Source organism: Barbatula barbatula (genome assembly GCF_947034865.1).
Source record: "Barbatula barbatula genome assembly, chromosome: 19".
Taxonomy (NCBI): Eukaryota; Metazoa; Chordata; class Actinopteri; order Cypriniformes; family Nemacheilidae; genus Barbatula; species Barbatula barbatula.
Window position 1 is genome coordinate 15,193,564 of NC_136782.1, and position 20,699 is coordinate 15,214,262.

A 20,699-nucleotide genomic window follows, 5' to 3' on the forward strand; every position below is an offset into this window, starting at 1 on the left:
AATGAGCAAGAGAGAATGAAAGACCGGTGAATAGCTGAAGAGACAGGGCGATAGAGTTCTACTCTTTCTGCTGATGGAGGTAGACATCATACATTCAGCCGTGGCCTGGAACAAAGCAATGAGCAAAGTCAGCTGGGTCACACAGATAAGCCTGGGCTTCAACCGCCCATCATTTTTTATCCAATCACCTGCCCTCGTTCTGCCCTAGAGGTACAGCTATATATACATGTATATATAAGCCATTGGAAAGTTCATTCGTATCTTGGCATCGCTTACTCTGCTAACACACCTCAAACATTCTTGCTCTGTTCCTGGCTGTTTTGCTGAATTTTGGTGAGATCCCATATTGGGGAATGGAGATCGCAGAGGGTGGGCAAAGGGTCAAATTATAGTTAATAAGCATAAAAAGGTTGACTGTTTTAATAATAGGAGATCTCCCACCATTTAAACAAGCTGGGGTGAATCCTAAATGTGGGAATGTCTAGAAATTATAGATACATTAAAAAACATGTAATTGAATGTAAATGACACGGCCTGTAATAGTCTTGATAATTAGTTTCTCTATAAAACGTGTATGTTTACTGTAGCTGAATATATATAGCTCAATTCTGAATTATATGTTTTACCTTGTGCCTGATTGATGGTTTATGCGTGACAACAACAATATGATATTCTTGTATCTTGATAGCAAATGTGTAGCATATCTTGAATTCTCTTCCATTCTCTGTATTGGCAAACAGCTTCAGTCATGTCTCACACTGCTGTACAGGGAAGCATGGGGAGTCGCCATGCCACAGGAAAGAGCTCCTACCGGGTAAGTCAATCCCATAATGTTCTTACCTGAACATTACGCTCATTTAAACATTTGCACTATTAGGCTTCCATAACAGATTGGTGATATGTAGAATGCACTTATGTACTTGTCATATTTACAAATCATATTTGTACTCTAAATCTGTGCGATCAGATATGTCTGTTTGAGTTCGAGAATTTCCAAGGGCAAATGATGGAGCTGAGTGGAGAATGTCAGAATATCTGTGAGCGTCTGAGCCGAGTGGGTTCCATCAGAGTGGAGTGTGGGCCGTAAGTACAGAATGAATTTAAGAATCACATACATGTTATACAATGAATAAAATTTACGATAAACATTAATGAAAAAAAAATACATTTCATTTAAAATCTGTGTTGTAGATCAACCAAAACCCTTTATCATGGAATTTAATTTGGAATAAATTTGGAATTTAAAATTCTTTGTTTACAGCGAAATGAAAAACTTTCAAACTGATGCTTTTAATAAAAAACATTGGATATAAACAATTCCGATGCATGGTATAACATATAGTAGGCATGCTTGTAAACTGACCATATTTGTATATCCTTCACAATACTGCAGATGGGTGGGTTATGAGCAGCAGAACATGTGCGGTGAGATGTTCATCCTGGAGAAGGGAGAATACCCTCGCTGGGACACTTGGTCCAACAGTTACCGCTGTGACCGTTTCATGTCTGTCCGACCTGTTCGAATGGTGGGTAAACATAGCATCACAAGACATAAACATCAGGAGACAGCTTTGAAGGAGATTCATGAAAGACAGCAACAACATAACTCTGTTTTGTCCCTATAGGACCCACAAGACCATAAGATCTGTCTATACGACTGCATTAATTTTGAAGGCCGTAAGATGGAAGTTTGCGATGAGGACGTCCCAAGTTTGTGGGGTTTTGGCCTCCAAGACAAAGTAGCAAGCATCCAAGTTAATGGTGGAACGTAAGTGATTTCTATCCTAAGCAATTTTGTGTGTTTTATCTATACATTTTTTGGGAAGTGAACATATGACCTGCCCTGAGGTTTCTCAAAAGTTTTTTATCATTACTCCAATGCCTAGGTGGGTTGGGTACCAGTACCCTGGTTACCGTGGATACCAGTACCTGTTTGAGTTTGGATCCTATAAGCACTGGAACGAATGGGGTGCCAGTTTTCCCCAAATCCAATCTGTGCGTAGAATAAGAGACATGCAGACACATCACAGAGGCTGCTTTGAGATGACGGCATAAACACAGACAAACAGCATAAACAGGTGGATGCGGCAAGGTCCTGCAGGAGGAATCCGTCATATTCAAACTGCCTCACATAACAGATATTACCCATGGATGATGAAACCCAATTGCATGTATGCATGGTCGGTTGCATGGAAAGTAAAAAAAATCCCAGTCCCATTTATACAATTATTATTATTACACGTGATGTTAATGCAAACTGAACTTTAATTAATATTTGTTTTTCTTTCATTGACTCCAGACTTTGTTTAAACTTTTCCTTTAATAGATTATATTAATTTCTAATTCTGCCACAAAGGAACTAAATAACGATTCACTCATCCACAGCCATCAATATTTCCATCCTTTTCATCTTCTGAATGCTTGACTGGTATGTTTAGCATTATAAATGGAGTAATGCAAAGAAATCTCAACATGTCAGGCTTGATTGAGGGAGAAGATTTGCCTTTAGGCTAACTCTCTCTTCTGGCCATCTCAGACCCTTATCTCTAGCAAAGAGGTAATCCTGTTACACTTTTCTCAGGGATGCTGGCATCTAAAAACACATTTACTACAACCAAAAATAAACGATTTTAAAAGCACAATTACAGTAAGATATCATTTGTTTTGCTTTGCATGTTGTCACATTCTTCTCAACAACACACTATCATTATTTATATGTCAGATGATCTCAGAAGTACTGGGATTAAAGCAGCGAGTTTATAAACTAAAAAACAAGCCAACATGTAGTAAATGCGGCCTAACAACAAAACTGCTCTTATGATTGTCTTTCAGGATTGTGTTACATTGTTTTGATTATGCTTCACATCTTAACTGGACAAGTATGAAAAAAACTCTAACGTTTGCAGTTTGTAGCGACTGCGCGTTTCTATCAGTCACTATGGTAAAAACACGTTTTATGGCGCTTATTTGCGCAAATAGAGGAGCTGTATGTTGCTTTTCATCAAAATGTCCTGCATTCCATGTTTTCTGGGTTATTTTGAAACTGTTTATAGGTAAATACTGTGTTGGTGTTAATCATTCTTTAAAGTACCGTGGCCGAGAAGTGCAAAACAAAACAACAAGTTGCAAAACTAAAAACAAATCTAGAAGCAAAATCCAAAATTAAAAAGGACAAATTGTTTTTAGATTTGATATTGTGTGTCAAATGTATTAATCTTTCTAAATACCTTGAATTGCAGGTGTCACCTTTTGAATTTGTTTTAACTGTATAAATTAGAGGTCCACCCATATGCGTTTTTCATGGCCGATGTTGATTATTACAGGTCAAGTAGACCGATAACCGATATTTTGAACTGATATGTCTAGTGTAAAATATTTAGAATAACGAGAGCTCTGACAAAAACGTTGCCCAAAAACCATGGTTTCTACACGTTTACTATAGTAACAACGTGGTTAACAGTAAGGAAATAAACAAACAATAGTTGTCAGAAAGACGATCCACTTGATGCACTTAATACTTTTAATAAAGTTTAACTTTTACTTTTGAAGTAAAACATAAAAAAGTAAGCACTATAATTTAATTTAAGAATCGTGATCTCTATTTGAAACCAAAGAATCGTGATTCTCAATTTATCCGCAATCGTGCAGCTCTAGGCATTAGAAAGAGAGAGTGAAAAGTCTGTATCTTAAGAAGACTGGCTAGGGGAGGTGAATGATCTATTCCTGTAACAGTAGGCTACAGCCTGCGTTAAATAACCAGCAGAAGGCAAACAAACAAATGTCCCTTGCCAGAGCTTGGATGCGAGAACGGACACCCGCGCACAAACGCTTTCGTCGATCTGAATGCGCGTTTGGAGATGAAAGTGGAGCAGGTCTGCGACGCAGGTGTCCCGTGTACAACCGAGGAGGATTTGTTCAAACATTCAGAAGGCCTAATGACTCCGGAGGATGTGCTCGGGCTGCAGAAGATCACAGACAGTAAGTTGAGCGCTATCCGAAACAGGAAGCCAAAACAAATGTTTTCTCTCACGCTGTGACATAACAAAAATCTGGAAATCTGAATGAATTTATATAAAATAACTTAAATATGCTGCGTCTTTTAAAATGTACATTTTATGATGTGACTTAATAGTTTTCATTCGTGGAGAATGACCATTGCAAACCTCTGACTGACGATTATTACGTAGTAAATCGACAGATGAATCCTTCGATAATCGATTAAACAATTACTGCTGATCGAGTGAAGTTTGCATGTCGTTTTTTATTGAATGTCTAATTTCTTAGTTGCATATATGCTATTATATACAACTGCATACATTTTTCCTTGTAGGCTATATGGTCCTTTTAATCCATCAACAGGTGTTTATTCATATAAGCTATAAAGCAAATGTGGTTGAGTAGCCTATATGTCCTGACAATACTATAGCTGACCAATACTGTTATAAATGTCTGTTTTATTTAGTTGTCAATAACTGGCACTAGAACAAAGAGACTCAAAGATCTTTGAAATGCAAATGCAAGAGTTCAATTCATTAATATGAGAACTATTTTTCAAAGCTGAAACCGCCACAACTGACTGAAAGAAATTTGCATTACTGTTACATTTATCAGGTGGCTTCTCACATTGTTTTGTGTTCATGAAAAGTTCATAAAACAATTAATGATACCGTTAGTTTTGAGCAGTGTTTCTTCTTAAAGGATGAATTACAGTTTTGTTTACATCTGCACATTAAAGGGATATTTCACCCAAAACTGAAAATGATGTCATCGTTTACTCGGATCTCATCCCCCATTGAATAGTATTTATTTCCCCTATACTATGGCAGTAAATGAGGGATGGGATCTGTTTTGTTACTGACATTTTTCCAAATATCTTCCTTTGTGTTCATCAGAATCAAGATATCTATACAACTGGTTTCTGGTAATTAATTTGTTATATAAAGAAGTCTCCTTTGTTAACCTACAGGTGATACAGGATTGTAGCTATATGTCAGCTGATGTTACTAGTGACAAAATTAGATGTACTGAAGATACATGGGCAATAATATTAACAATCCATGCTCTATGTCAGTCAATTATGGAAAATAAATATCTCTTTTTCACTTTATCTTCTAACCACTTTATGGTCAATATTTAATAGAACTATTATTTCATTGAATAAACAAAACGTCTGCTTTAAAACTTCTTACCCATAGCAGACTTGTGCACTTTTGCGTCCCTTTGTCTGTGCCCAGCACACTTAGAAAAGAGCTAAAAAATTTACTTAAGTGATTGGCTAAGCCCAGTTTTACCCATCTGTTAAAAGGAAGCTTGGGTAGTGAATAGATTGGATGACTGGGTTGGGTCGATGATGTTAATGTACTGTAAAACTTATGATTTAAGTAACATGAAAAAAATAATTGTATGTATATGATAAGCTCGCCTCAATGTTATTCTATCAGACAAAGACAACTCAAAGGTTAAAGCTGTCCTAAATCTCTATAGCATCTCCCAATCGGTGACATGTGGTGGCAAACATTCTAAGCTTCTTAGGATAAATCCAGCAAAGGGCAGGACGTCTGACAAAGCTGCTGCCAGCACCTCAGTTGTCTCTTCTAGGAGGTTGGCACAAGGAAACAGGAACACAAACAGGCCCAAACTTTTCACCAACTCCTAATACATTTAGGAGTATACATTTCCTTTACATACAACATCACAGAGTAAAGAAATAGTTTTTTTCCCTGCAGTCTCATCACACAGACCCAGAGGCATGTTTTTGATGGCTCCCCTGGGTACATGTCGTAAAAATAGGGTTAGTCTGAGAATCACACTACTGTAATTGCATGCATATTTTTAACTCAATGGATGTTAGGGTCACATGCTTATAGGAGCAAACAATCTGAAGCACACATTGTCAATAAAATGTAATAATATTATATCAAGCATTTCTAAAACACATAGAAATGTATTTACCTGCAGTATGCCATCAAAGCTACCATACATGAACTTGATAAAGACCTTCTTATTCAAACTGAATCTCGAACTGATTCAAAGTGATACATTCACAAATCGGTTTTGTTAGTTCAGATTCTAAACTGTATAATTGTTTTAGGGAAATAGTTTCTTAGTAAAGTCACTCATGCTATGGACAGCATTTTGTCAGTTTGGAACTTGATAGACCCAGTTTCTAAACTGGGGCGAACATGTGTCTGGGCACATGCTTAATTGTTTTGGTTTGGCTTCATTCCCATAGATTACCTTTGTGGTCCAGAGCAGAACACACACAGCATTGACTTCACCAGATTCAGAATCAGAGACATGGAGACCGGCACAGTTCTGTTTGAAATCGCCAAACCACCTGCCACAGGTGATACATGGGCCTGGACTCTCAAAATCGATTGTATTTCGATCATCACTCCACCGAAATAGAATGTTCATTTAAATGCAAGCCTTATCTTGAGTTTTTCCTCTCGAAGCCCTGATTTAGATGCGGTCTGTTTCACAAGAGCTTCAGTAATGCCAACCTCATTCTGACTTATAGGGAGTGTGGAGGACACAAAAGACTTTGATCCTAACGGCGGACGCTTTGTGCGTTACCAGTTCACCCCCGCCTTTCTACGACTACGCCAGGTTGGTGCCACGTAAGTAAGAAATGATTTGCAATCAGTAGCAGAATTACACTTGATCCTAAAATTAGTCTAAAATTACACATAAATCGGTTTGACTTCATTTTTAATTCCTGCATTTTAAAGTGGCAGCTTCCTGGCTGAGACAGTCTTCAAATGTGCATGCCATTAACTGTTGTATATGTTTATCAAGTGGTATCATCCCCTTCTAGGCCCCTGATTTTCATTGGTTTACACACTGTGGAGACTGCTACCGATTGGTCCCTATCTGTAAAGCCCATACCCACACGCAATTCTATGCAAACTATAGTAGGGAGTAACAGTAGAGTCATAATCTCACAAGAAGCCCAATTTTGATGAGACCTCTTTTTCCCTTCATCCACAGGGTGGAGTTCACTGTAGGAGACGCTCCCATAAACAATTTCCGAATGATCGAGAGGCATTATTTCCGTGGACAACTGCTGAAAAGCTTTGACTTTGAGTTTGGCTTCTGCATCCCCAGCAGTAAAAACACATGCGAACACATATACGAGTTTCCACCTCTTTCTGAAGAAACAAGTAAGTGTTTTAACATTTAGGCATTTGGCAGACGCTTTTATCCAAAGCGACTTACATTGCATTACACTATACATTGTATCTGAGTATATGCAATCTCCTGGGATCAAACCCATGTACTTGGCGTTTCTAGCTCCGTGCTCTAACAACTGAGTTACAGGAATGTCGTGGTTTTTAGCGGTGGTTACATTTATAATGTATATGTTCGTGTATGACTTTCTCAGAATTCTTGTGAGAATGTGCAGTTTTTTTTATTGACACATCCATTGTGTTTCTTGTATCCTTCCACAGTGCATGACATGATCCTTCACCCTTATGAGACGCAGTCTGACAGCTTTTACTTTGTGGACAACACACTTGTAATGCACAATAAGGCAGATTATTCCTACAATGGAGGACAGTAAGAACACTGTCATCACATGCAAAGTTTGAATGGACTGGTACAGAACTGGAAACAACCTCTAGGCCGTGTTTGTGATGCATTTGGTTAAGGAAATTAAACCAATCTCAGGATGTGTGTGTTTGTGTCCATGTGTGTGCAAGAGAAGATGTTGTCAGAATAGGCCTGTACTCATCGTGCATATTTCGTACACTGATTTTGTAAAACTGTTTGATATTGGGTTTCTTACGGACTGTGTTTCTCTTTGAGTGTGCAAACTTGTAAGTAATGTAATAGAACGCTGTTATGAACAAAGATCCTGTTTTTTTGTCCGTTAATTACTGTAGGCTACTACTTCTTGGACACTGTGTATTTATTGTCCCAAATAATTCTACAAAATGAACCTTTATTTACATAACGCCATTGCCAGTCAAACATAAAGTCATGCATAAAACTCACGTCATCACAGGTGAATCGATAATACTGAGTCCCAAAAGTATAAACAGAAGGTCTGATAAAGATACAGAACACAGTTTAATGTGTTCGAAATGTGAGGGAAAAACCCTAACACTTCTTACACTCTAAAATTGCACTTTCTTGTATCTCTAAGAAGGATGGGTTGTAAAGTAAACGTTTTTTTACTTTTGTATTTCTATAGTTTGGGCCAGTTACAGTATAATTTAAATTTGTATCATTATACTACTGTACCTATATGCACACTGTTACATTCATTTTCATTTTAATAGCATCTTTTGTCAAAAACTGTGATAGAAAAATGTTGAATCCTTTTTATCCTTTATTCATTGAAGAGTTAATATAATTTAGATTTTAGTTGTATTTAGTTTGATTAATATTTTAAATGAGCTTTTATTATTAGTTCTTTAGTTTTATTTTAAAGTTTTAGCTATTTTGGTATATGCTTTTGTCATTTTATAATTTATTTGTTTATTTTTTATGTTGCTTTATAATATTAATTAATTTTTATTATACGTTTTTGTTTATTATCATAATGTTAGTCCTTTAAACTGAATTAAATTTATTTTTGAGGCAACATTAACATTTTTTCTTTAGTTAGGTTTTTCCCATAATTTTTAGGTCAATATTTGATTTGATTTCAATGAACAGAGACGTTTTCAAAGTTTTAATTTTAGTAAACTAAAATAACCTTGATGCATAAACTACATAGTGCTGAAATTCAGACAAAATAATACTTACACTGTAAACAATTAAAGGAATAATATATAACACAACCAGGGAGGAAATCACTTAAAATGATATACATTTGCCATATGTTCATATTAGTTCTATTAAAAGATTGTACATAATTGACATGTCCACCAGATCCACAGTCTGGATATAATAAGGCTTATAGTTATATTTTTCCCTAATCAAAATTTTGGTACTTAGGATTGTTGACATAAAAATAGAAATCTTATATATTACCGTAACATATGCTTGCAGGGAGATAATTAATTCCATCAATTAAGAAGTGGCTTTTTAACTTGATATAGTGCTTTTCTATGTGTTTATGTTGGAAGAATGTTCACATAAAAAATGCTGGGTTGTTGTGACTCCAGCATTAAGTTAATTAAAATAACCCAAGGACTGGTTTTGTCCATATTATACCCAACCATGGGTTGACAACAGCCCAGCATTTTTTACTGTAATAAAGACAACCACGCCCCCTGTGGTTGCCATGGCAAATGCAAAAACAGAAATCAAAACTGACTATAAAAACTAAACTACTCATTCATCACAGCAAGCCTGAAATGCCTCATTGAAATCTTACCAGCTGAAACATTGAAAGTATCAGTAGTATCATAATTGCACAAAAGCAATGTAGTAAACCTTTATTACTCTGTCATCATTTTCAGCATAGGAATCACAGTGTGAAAAAGTATATCTGTGTTTTGCCTCATTTTACAGGATCTGACAGACGTATTTGCTAACAGCAAGGATTCTTAAAAGGACCCCTTCTTAAAGGTCTCAGAGCAGCGGCTCGGTTATTGTCTGCATGAGGACTGGATTCATGTAGAGGGTTTAATCCTCATAAGAGAGTAATGGGAGTGTTTTCTGATGTGGAGCGGAGACCTTGCATGCTGTCTGCCGTGGTAAAAGCAGCCGTGTAAAGCCTATTCAGGTACAGCTCCGAAATGTTGCCTTGCACCCTGTTTTCGGTCCCAACTGACCCGAACTCTCCAGAAGGAAAGCTGTATAGCTCCACGTCACCTCTTGCTTGAGTGGAAATAAGCCGAGATGGGGAGGACAATGTGTCCATGAGTGCCAACGAATCTGGAGCGAGGCTGTCATTCCTTAGCTCCTCCCAAAGGTTTCCTTTAGAAAACACAGGAAACACTACATGAACGTGCCCTGAATATGGGTACAAATTTAGTTTGAGGAAAGTTGGAAGCTGAACAGCACAAGCACCCATTCACTTCCATTTTATGGAGACAAAACCAATGCAAGTGAATGGGTGCCAGTTAAAAACATTCTTCAAAATATCTTTTTGGTGTTCTGCAGAAGAAAGAAAGTCTTACTTAAAATGACTAGAGGGTGAGTAAATGAGAACACTAGCCGCCCCTTGGAGCTTCTTACCATGTAACTGTAGGTCTGTAAGGCTGGGATTTAATGCGTCAACATCATTATTGATTTCCCCTTCCAGCAGAAGTTCCTGCATACTGCATCCTGCTGTGCCATGACCGGCCTGCAGGGTGGTGCTGTAGCTTGGCGGGGTGTGAGCTGGTAATGGTGAATTCAGATTGCCAGTCCTGGAGCTGGGAGGATTCCCAGTGCAGGGCAACTGGGAGACATGCGAGTTGAAGGAGAAAGCTGAAGAGTCTGGGGATAAGTATGGGGGAGGTGGGTGGACAGATTGAGATGGCAGAGGGCTATAGGGAGATTTCTGATGCTGGACACTGGTCTCATGGACAAGTGGTTGTCCATAGGATGGATGCATGCTAACTCTTAAGGGGTGGGAATGTGTATGGCTATGTAAATTGAAGTAAGAACCAAGATTCTTTAACTTCTCAGGTCTTTCCCCAAGCAGACGTTCCAACTCCTCTGTAATAATAAAAATGACATCGATTCTTTATGCCTCAAATGATATAAATATTATAATATTTATGACAATTATTATATAATACATTTATACATATATAATTTAACCAGAATCACAGTAGTAAATAAAAAAGGGGTAATTTATTGCAGACCAACCAAGATTTTAATCATACATGACAACCCAAGTAGCATGTTAACATGATGTACAAAAAACATCAATGTTTTCCCAATTGCCCAGTTTTCTGAACTATCCTCATTCAGCCCAAAATATTCCAAAGATTCCCATGAAACCGCCCCTGTACACACCTGGTCGGGCCATGCTGCGGCGTACAGTGAGAGGATCTTTACGCCTCCACTTGTGTAGCTCCTCCTGCATCTTCTCCACTTTGGCTGGATTTAGCGCCCACAGGCAGCCTTTACGAGAGGAGTTCCCATTCTTGTTCTCCACCTTCTCAAAGCATTTGTTCAATGACAGGTTGTGTCGGACAGAGTTCTTCCAACCATCGGGGGCTGTCTGATAAAGTACCAATAAAATATGAGTTTTAGAATTATATATTAGGTAATAATAGAGAACACTGGATCTGGATTAAGTCTGGATGTTATAAAATAGGATTACATGTAAATACAGTATTGTCTTCATAGAACATTTGAATATTTACTGCTTGAAACTGTTTTCACTCTTTAGTTTAATTCATAATGATGTCATATCAGACAACAGTGTGGCATTTAGTGAACTCGGCTTCTTTCCATCACTGTAACCCAAGCTCCATTCATTTTATAATTCTGCTCTTCAACGGAATTGCTTCTTTACATCCCTTCAGTCAAGTAAATCGAAGTTATGTTGTTCTTTACTGGTCTCCGTTACCCAATGATGTGCCAAAATAGTGTCACAGAGTCAGCCTAGCCCCAGGTAGAGGGTGAATCAAACCATCAGGCATACTATATAGAGATCGTGCCATGACAGGTGTGTTCCATGAAGCCTGAGGATGTGCTGCTTTGGTGCATTACCCTGTTTGCATTTTTCTATTTCTTACATTAGTCATGCATTAGACATGCTCTCCTACAGGATATCAAAAGTTCACATATAAATGTATATTCAACTTTTACAAAATCAGATAATGATGTATATACCTTAAAGTACGGAAAGTGTTCCGTCATGAAGCTGTAGATCTCGCTTACTGGCAGACTGCCTGTTTTGCTGTTCCTTAAAGCCAGGAAGATGAGAATACTACAAAGAAATATTTAATATCCAAAAAATTAAAGTAGTTGTAGTGGGGTATTGATGATTGTTTGATTATATTTCTTGATATTAATGATGATATGTTTGATAGGAAAACGGTGCATACACGTACCTATAAGAATAGACAGGTTTAGGGTACAGCGGCGGGGCAGAACTGTCCGGAGATGTTTGTGAAGACAGACTTTGGTTACAGTAATGTGGTACAACGTCTATTCCTCTTGAGGTGTACACACCAGAAAACTGGAGATGGTACATAAAAATCACGATATAGACATATGCCTTTGATTTACAGCATACAGTGGTTTACTATGGTTATACATTTTGGGGGGTTTACACTTTATTTACTACATTGGACATTAGACAACTAGGTGTCATTAGTGTTACAGAGACTTACTTTCTGCAGAGCACAAAAGAAGATATTTTGAAGAATGTAGGTAACCCAACAACGGCAGTACCCATTCACTTCTATTTTATAGACACGAAACCAATGCAGGTCAATGGGTACTGCCGTTGTTTGTTTACCAACATTTTTCAAAGTATATTCTTTTGTGTTCTGCTGAAGAAAGAAAAGTCATGACGGTTTAAAATGACAAGAGGGTGAGTATATGATGGGGTGAAACATCCCTTTAAATCAGGTTTACCTGCTGTTCTACAGGGCTGAGTGTGCTGTACATCTGATGGGTAACTGAAGTGTAGCTGGGAGGTTCCTCAGATCTCATCTCTGGTTCGTTGCAGAGCTGCTGAGTTCCCTGCCACAAGAGCAGACCATGATCTATTAAGTGCTGACATATCAAATGTTAATGCTTCTTTCTTAATAAGGCCATCTGCTAGCACATCTGCCTGGCAGATCTTTATGCTTTTAAGTCTTTGCCCCTGGCAAGTTCGTTTCTTTGTAGCATAAAGGCTAGCTTGATTTTTCTTTGCCTCTCCTTTTTCCGTTTATATTTTTTCTCTTTACTCTTTTCCGCTTGGTCTTACCACGAAACTGGTGGTGTCCACATCAGAGCTCAATGGAGTCCAAGAGGATTGTTCGTCCAGTCCAGCAGCTGCCACCCTGAGACCCCTAAAAGCCTCAGGAACAGCCCCTTCGCTGCATTGCCGACTGTAGGGATGGAAGTGCCTGTTCTCTGCCAAACCGTGTGCCTGTACAGGACCCCCATCTACGCTGTGTCTGCGAAAGCGCTCGGCAATAGCGCTCTTCTGCCTATAGGGAGCGCTTTCTCTATGAGAGTACGGTGCAAATACCTCACCAACACTGCCCTGGTGACACTGTAGAGTATTATAAAACAACATATTATAGAAGCAGATTTAATACTTCTGTATAAAACATGCATATTAGCTCACTAATCATAAAAACAAATTCCATGTTCCTGTTTTATACCAATTTATGCACTGTGGGTTAAGGTTAAATAAATCATGTTTTCCATAAAAATGCAGTAGCATGCACAGATCTTTGATCTGCTTAAGAGTCTATAAAAGCATGTACTGTGACATGCAGCCCTTCCCTGCAGGCCATAATGAATTAATATAAAATCAAATGGATTATATACATCTATTTCTGCCTCAGGGTCTGTGTCCTTGAAGTGCCTTGTGCAGGGGTTCATGTACTCATCGAATGGTTATAAATTTCACACTCTGTGGTAATGAGAGCAGCTGGTGGGCAACAGTTTCTAAACGGCGGCAACTATAGAAAGGTCTAGACTGAAGGTAAAGAAGCAACATGTTATCAGATTCTTCGATCTAAGTTCAGATATAGAAGATTTATTACCTTAAGGATTATTAAAATCTATCTATGCATCTATCTATATTTATTTATTAAATACCTGTGATTCTGGCATCTGAAATCCGGGTATCTCCAGGTGGTCAAATGAGTGTAGATGGCTTGGAGATGGTATTGGTGAGCTGCTTGTGGATGGGAAAGACAGGCCGCGTGGCTCAGCGGACATCGTCCCTTCAGCCTGCCTCTTTAAAAAGAACAAAATACTGTTTTACATTTTTATTTTGACACAAATACAACGACGTAATCAAGCCCCCGAAGTTAAAAGCGATATTGATTGATAAACAATGCAATGTCTGGTTGATTCAATACGGGCTGTCAATCACAGGGACGTGCTTTTCATAGAATCACTTCCTGTTCAAACACACCTGCAAAGATGAATACCGTGGATTCCTATGACAGCCACTAAAGGGTTCTGTAACAGCTGGGGTCTAACTGTCCATCATATGGTTAGTTATATAACTCACACACAGAATGTAACATGCAAATTAGATCCTTGTGATGTTGTAAAGAAAGAAAAGAATTTTCACATGCAAGTCAAAACATGACATCTTAGACCATCGCAATCCCTCAGGTTTGTTCACCCAAAAATGAACCAACATATTCTTCCATGCAAGGAAAATGAATGGGGCCTAAAATCTCCTTTAGTGGTTTATGGACAAAAGTGAATAAAGAATGACTAAGTAATATTTTACTTCAAAATAAAAAAACTTACTCATTCACTCGTGTCATTCAAAACCTCAACCTGTATATTTTTTCCTATGGAAGATATTTTGAGAAATGTCAATGGAAGTCAATGAGGGCCAATGTAGTATTTCTTTAAAATATCTTATTTTGAGTTGTGCCAGAGAAAGAAAGTCATACAGGTTGGGAGTGATGAACGAATAATAAATTTCATGTAGCCTATCCCTTTAAATAAATAAAACATTATGTAATAAAGTAACTTTTCAGTAAATTACTCTCTTTTGTCTTGGCCAAACCTACATTTATAATCCATAATTATGCAACAAATTGTAACTAAAATCTCTGTCTATAAGCATTTTCAATAAGTGATGTTCCCATCACCCTGCTGCAGAAAAAAAACTGTTATTGATCTGTTATACTTCACTGCTCTAAAATCTGTTCTTAACAGTTTAAACATAAGGCCACAAGACTATCCAGTATATCCGGTGTTCACGGAAACTTAAGTTACTCTCATCTACTGTCAACAGAATGTGTCAGGGCCAAAAACTCATTAAAATCACCAACAAACCATGAAGGAGAAGCAGAAAAGTGTTAGTGAAAATGAAATGGAGAAGAGGGAGTTTTGTGCCATCTCAAACAGAGTGTAATTCAGTATCGGAAGGGAAGTTGATCTGTGACTTAACTGATCCCCCGACCTGTTATGGTCGACATACAAACCATTTCCACTCTTAAGAAGAGAAAACTGCTGAGCACAGATAAGTAAAGTTATGGGCGGGCGTAATAAGCAAGTTTTATGTTACATATTAAAGTACTTGACCTGTAGGACACATCACATTTCAATCCTTATCTATATTTTTATGTTATAAATGGTAATTGTCCTTTATGTATCAATTTATGTTGCTTGCATTTGACAGCATTAAGATGTTTCTGCGAGCAATATAATGTGATTTTAGAACATTTTCATCTACAATTCTTGTCTAGAGGGTGACAGTGTTTGTATAGTTTAACTGCAATATATAATGTGATATAAATACAAGAAAAAACATTTGATTTAATGAAGTGCCATCTAATAACAAAAAGCAAATATTACAATTAATTCTAACTGATGCTGAGGATATTGCATTACATGTATAAAGACTTGGCTTTCCTGAAAGGTGTGCTTGTGTTAAACAAACTATTTATTTTGCCATTGCATTATAGTGACTTAATGCCATTAGACATTTATTTATGAATAAGTATTCTATAAATGTGAAAATACTTTCAGCGCTATACTGGCATTTTGGGTAGACTTTATTGGTTTGTGTGTTGTCTGGGAATCTTTAATGCAAGCCAAAATTTGCTGAATTCTGAATCAAGTAAAACAGACTATGCTGCCCCATCCTTAAAAACAGGTTCAAGTAGGTTTTTTTTAAATATAATATACATTAATTTAAAACGACCTAAAAAAACAAGTATTCGATATATCTAAAAGTAGACCTACTTTCTTTGGCATAAAAATGTATCATACCTCTCTCAAGACTCATCTTAAAACTGATCAACATTCATCTGACTTTGAGCTTGTTTCATGCATGTCTATACAGCCACACCCACCCACTGGAACCGTTCTCATCCCACTTGAGTGGCATTTCAAATGAACTGCATCTTCCTCATGCATCATCCATCTAGCCATTTACCATTTAGAATAGTCATCACTGGGAACAAACTGGTGCTTTAAAAAAATAAACTTTCTATTTCCTCAAGTGTGATCAGGTTACAAAGTCCTCTTAAAATACTAAGGACAGAGCCTTAAACATTTGCAAATCTAAGACACTTCTGAGAACCATGTGTTTTTTTATTTTATTTATATATTTTTTGGAAGGTAGGAAAGCTGTTTGCACATCTATTCGCGGTTCTTTTGCAATGGGCCACCTGTACACCTGAATTCATAACTGTTTAGTTGTTCATAGATTAAACCAAAACAGGTTTTATCATTGGGTTTCATTTCAAGTCACTCTGGATAAAAGTGTCTGATAAATGAATAATTGTAAATGTAAAACAAGAATTGAAATGTCAATATAATGGAATTGAAAGATCAAATATTTATCATCAGTCAAAGGGTATAAATAAAAAGCCTTGCAGTAATGATTTAGGATATAAACACCTCGAGCTGCCTTGTTTGACTGCATTTTCTTTTTAATATAAATACTTTTATTTTCTTCCAACATTATAAAATATGTAAATTACATATTACAATTCGTCATTTGTACATATAGCTGTCATGTAAAAAGCAACATAAAAACAAATGCATTATTTTGCTGTCATCTCTTAATACAATACATTTCAACTGTACGCAGCAACTCTATACCTCAATTATATTAGTGCTTGTAAACAGACAATATATTACAAAAACATGCAAAACACAGCTGGAAACGTATATCTATAATATAACATTTATATCATTACTCATTCAATAATAAATCATATTTATTATCCCATGCCTCATAAACATACAGTCACTCTCAGCTCTAAGATTTTAAACTGTGAATATTTCAAAGGCTCAGTCCCTTTGGCCGTAAGCCAACATGTGGGAGGGAAGACATGCTAGAACAGGTTTTCTGATACACACACACACGTGCTAAGGTCACTGGCAGCTAAGAGTCTCTCCGAAGTAATGAGAACATTTCTTAAACGTTAAATCAGACACATCCCTAATCATATCCAGAGGGAATGGGCACCCTGCCTAAATTCAGCACCCAGAGGAAGACGACCCTGCACCTGCCTTGCCCTGCCTTACTCTTCTCTTTTTTCAATACATTTCAGCGGAGATTTCATCCAGGTGGAGACAAGCCTTACAAGAAGCCTGGGGGATATTTCTCCATGACTTATTTACAGTTGCCAAATGGGATACAGTAGTTAAAAATTTTCTATGAGTGAGAAAGCTGTTTACAAGAGAGCCCATAGATGTTTATATGTCTGTGTGGGCTTCAGTGATCAGAAGTCTTCTAAGATTGTATTATGCTGTTAGTTTGAAACTCCAGTCAGACGCATATGATATAGCCTGGATTTTAAGAAATATATTTTGCACTTGAATGTGTAGTCACAATTGCATAGAGTTACATGAAGACTTACCAATGCGTGTGGTGCTTCCAGGCCCGAACAACTGTAAACGTAAACCAGGCGATTAAAGTCCACAGGTACCTGCAAACTGGCTGCAGATCTTCTCAAAATCTCTCTCTTCATGAGTTTCCACTCTGCTTTTATAGTGACTGACTACTGACAACCAAAACAAATGAGACAGGTATTTATAGAGAGAGCGAGAGAGAGAGAGAGAGAGAGAGAGAGAGAGAGGGAGAGAGAGAGAGAAAGGGAGGGAGGGAGGGGAAAATGAATGTCAGTACAGGTGAATTCTTCCCCTACCCTTCTAGTGAACCTGGGAGGACGAAACATGGCTCTCGTGAGCTGCTGTATTAAAATCATATTCTAATGAGAAGGGGGATTAACTGGGCGGAGGGAAACACAAACAGTGATAGTGGAAGACAATTGAAAAAAGTGCTGATGTGACAGTGCTTGGTGGGGCAGATCTAGGCTTTATCGTGTCAGGTAATCAACACTAAAGAACAAGTGAATCAGTGAAAGATGGCTGTCAGGTCTTTTAACAATGTTCAATAAAAAATTCACATTTGTGATGTGAATCACGTGAACCAAACGCGTGAAGCATGTGCATTTGTTATGTCTTCTGTTCTTTTATATACTGCATAAATAAAGTCAAGGGGGCCACCACACAACATTTCAACACAATAGGGGTATTAAAGAAATTTGGATTTTTTTAATATTTTTTTTATTTGCATTATCTACAATCAGGTTTGGGACATCACCGTCTGAGTAAGTAATTACAGCGTACATAAACTTCAATGGCTATATAAGTTATGTGCCTCAATAATAACGTATTATGCCGTAATGCTTCAACATGCCGTTTCAGCAATACTTTTTCAAAACATTCAATTGCCCTATTATATTTCAAGGTATCCTGATTATTCTTGTTTCAATGTTCTTCGCAAAGAAACCCCTGGAATAACATCCCTTAAGCTGCGATGGGGTAACTGATCATAGTGAATAGTCCGCGTGTCCTCTCCTGATCCCTGGTTTTGACACAAGAACATTAGCCTTTCCTTCATAGTGTGCTGAAAACCAACTGACTAAACAGGCAAGATTACACATCTTTGTGCAATACGTGTACAGATTTAAAAAAACGGTAATGTTTTATCTGTTGTCACCCATTTGTAGGAGGATAATAAAAAGCAAATATGCATCAATATTGTTTTATTAGAATGTGTTCTGTCTTTTATTCTGCTGTATTGTCGAGAGTGAAAACTATAGATGATTTACAACTTCAAAAACATTTGCAGCACCTGCACTGATGAGGGTGGGTATTCACTTTTGGCTGAACTTAATAGCCGTAAAATTTGCACGTATCATTATCACACTTAAACAGCTTGAGTTTCTCCCTTTAAATATAAAGGCATGTTCATAAAAAAGCAAAATTTTTAACATTGCATCGCTCTAGAAAATACATTCCCAGGTGTGGTTCCGCCATCCTCAGTAGAAATCATTATGATGCGCTGGATCTGGACAGAGACAGGGTCACAAGGGTTAACAGTACTCATAGTTCACCCCCTGATCTTCATCCACTCATCCTAGCTCATCTCCTTGAATGAAAGGATTTGATTTTTGTATCCATCCACTTGCTCCAAACCAATCAAGGTTTCTGTGCTGTAATCCTACGAGATGGCATTGGACAGGACCTTCTGAAGACCTGCATGTACAAACAGCAAAGTAGAGAAAATCAATCTAAATCAGTGTCTGTCATTTCCAGTTGCTTGTTTATTTAATGTGTATTGTTTTTGCATGCATTTGCAAGCATTTTTGTATAACAATCTTTTTATATACTTTTTATTCTTACTGTCAAAGTGATTTCTCAGTAAAGTTATTTGTACTCAATAATGTGATCTGTCAGTCTGACTTATCTGCTTTTTAATGAAAGATTATATCACAATTTTCATATTTAGTGATTGTATTTTTTTGCGTGTATGATACTGTAAAATCAACATTATCCCGAGTAGTTAGTAGCTGATGTCATAAGAATGGCTCTTTCTGTACAAACAAACAATAATTCATATGAAAGATGATCTTGGGACAGTTCACCCAAAATTCTGTCATCATTTACACACCCAAGTTGTACCAAAACTGTATACATTTCTTTGTTCTGATGAACACAGAGAAAGATATTTTTAAGAATGCTTGTAATCAAACTTTACTTGGCCACCATTAACTAGCATAGTAGGAAAAATGACAATGGTAGTCAAAAGCTTTTCTGCATTCTTCCAAATATCTTCTTTTGTGTTCAACAGAACAAAGACACTCATATAACCAAGTTCTTGGTGGACAAGAACTTGGTTACAAACATTCTTCCAAATACCTCTCTGTGTGTTCATCGGAACAAAGAAATGTATACAGATTTGGAAGAAAATGAGTAAATGAAGACAGAATGTTTGTGTGAACTGTCCTTTTAAGTCATGATATTAACCCAAGCTGTGTCCGGGAGGTATGTGATTGACACATTATTGAACATCACAAGCCCTCCCCTTCACCCTGAACCCAGGACAATAAAAAGAGCTTTACCATACAGTATATAACACATAATAGCACATTGTTATGAAGTATTTGTGTAATTACAGCCTGTAACAACACAATATCATATATACATTTCCTTTCGAACAGAGATGTGAAGATACGATTGATTCCAAATGTGGATCTCAGTCATCAATCTACCCCCAGGGTTTATGTGCTGGTGTGGGCAGAGCTGTCAGCATAACGCGTGTTCAGGCTCATATAGAAAGCCACTAGTTTATCTGCTCTTGCAGAAGGTATTTATTCATTTCCCACCGCATTTGTGTTGTACGTTCATCAGAAAGTAAGGTGTCTAACAGGACTGACCACTGTTGCACAGAACCCTCAGGGTAACATTGAAGGATATTTCTTGTCAAATTCCAGTAAGTGACACTCAAACAAGCACCTTGCACTAGAGGCTGTGATACAAATTGTGGATTCCACATTGTAGTTAAAACACGAGTTAAAAGGTTAACGTGGCTGAAAAGACTGTTGCAGATTTCAATGACTTCTTTTTGCACCATTTCGACATTTTAAAAATGCAAATATTGCTAATGACGTGGGGGGCCTGAGGATAGTTGTCATTTATTTCTCAGATAGTTTTTTGTCTCTTTATGTACGGGGATTAGAGGGGCATGTCATCACAATAAGAATGTGCTATTATATAAACTCAGTTTTAAATAATCATGTTTTTTACTGTGCATTTCAAGTAATAGGAATCAAACTGCAGCTGGGTTGTTTTGATTAAGTAATAAT

General features: G+C 37.3%; 3 protein-coding genes across 3 annotated transcripts; 2 read left to right on the plus strand and 1 right to left on the minus strand.

The window, feature by feature from the left end:
• Positions 1 to 201: 201 nt before the first annotated feature.
• Positions 202 to 2,646, plus strand: crybb1l3 (crystallin, beta B1, like 3). Its single transcript, XM_079481532.1, has 6 exons — positions 202 to 333; positions 741 to 814; positions 968 to 1,083; positions 1,394 to 1,526; positions 1,626 to 1,768; positions 1,887 to 2,646. Exons 2-6 carry the CDS (start codon positions 749 to 751, stop codon positions 2,053 to 2,055), a joined length of 627 nt encoding a protein of 208 aa, XP_079337658.1. The 5' UTR covers positions 202 to 333; positions 741 to 748; the 3' UTR covers positions 2,056 to 2,646.
• Positions 2,647 to 3,753: 1,107 nt separating this feature from the next.
• Positions 3,754 to 8,588, plus strand: unc119a1 (unc-119 lipid binding chaperone a1). Its single transcript, XM_079481059.1, has 5 exons — positions 3,754 to 3,978; positions 6,233 to 6,346; positions 6,521 to 6,620; positions 6,991 to 7,163; positions 7,452 to 8,588. Exons 1-5 carry the CDS (start codon positions 3,858 to 3,860, stop codon positions 7,562 to 7,564), a joined length of 621 nt encoding a protein of 206 aa, XP_079337185.1. The 5' UTR covers positions 3,754 to 3,857; the 3' UTR covers positions 7,565 to 8,588.
• Positions 8,589 to 8,666: 78 nt separating this feature from the next.
• Positions 8,667 to 17,554, minus strand: foxn1 (forkhead box N1). The gene is made up of 9 exons (XM_079480890.1): positions 17,406 to 17,554; positions 13,660 to 13,800; positions 12,815 to 13,105; positions 12,478 to 12,585; positions 11,949 to 12,076; positions 11,728 to 11,824; positions 10,903 to 11,110; positions 10,135 to 10,599; positions 8,667 to 9,873 (listed from the first exon to the last, which is right to left on the minus strand). Exons 1-9 carry the CDS (start codon positions 17,514 to 17,516, stop codon positions 9,587 to 9,589), a joined length of 1,836 nt encoding a protein of 611 aa, XP_079337016.1. The 5' UTR covers positions 17,517 to 17,554; the 3' UTR covers positions 8,667 to 9,586.
• Positions 17,555 to 20,699: the final 3,145 nt, after the last annotated feature.

Excerpts from the sequence above, each read along its gene's own strand:
- unc119a1 (XM_079481059.1), top strand. The coding sequence starts at position 3,858 with ATGAAAGTGGAGCAGGTCTGCGACGCAGGTGTCCCGTGTACAACCGAG. Across the intron at positions 3,979-6,232 it reads GCTGCAGAAGATCACAGACA|ATTACCTTTGTGGTCCAGAG; the intron begins GTAAGTTGAGCG and ends TCATTCCCATAG. Across the intron at positions 7,164-7,451 it reads ACCTCTTTCTGAAGAAACAA|TGCATGACATGATCCTTCAC; the intron begins GTAAGTGTTTTA and ends ATCCTTCCACAG.
- foxn1 (XM_079480890.1), bottom strand. The coding sequence starts at position 17,516 with ATGAAGAGAGAGATTTTGAGAAGATCTGCAGCCAGTTTGCAGGTACCT. Across the intron at positions 13,801-17,405 it reads TGGAAGCACCACACGCATTG|AGGCAGGCTGAAGGGACGAT; the intron begins GTAAGTCTTCAT and ends TTCTTTTTAAAG. Across the intron at positions 13,106-13,659 it reads TTCAGATGCCAGAATCACAG|TGTCACCAGGGCAGTGTTGG; the intron begins GTATTTAATAAA and ends AATACTCTACAG.
- crybb1l3 (XM_079481532.1), top strand. The coding sequence starts at position 749 with ATGTCTCACACTGCTGTACAGGGAAGCATGGGGAGTCGCCATGCCACA. Across the intron at positions 815-967 it reads CAGGAAAGAGCTCCTACCGG|ATATGTCTGTTTGAGTTCGA; the intron begins GTAAGTCAATCC and ends CTGTGCGATCAG. Across the intron at positions 1,084-1,393 it reads ATCAGAGTGGAGTGTGGGCC|ATGGGTGGGTTATGAGCAGC; the intron begins GTAAGTACAGAA and ends ACAATACTGCAG.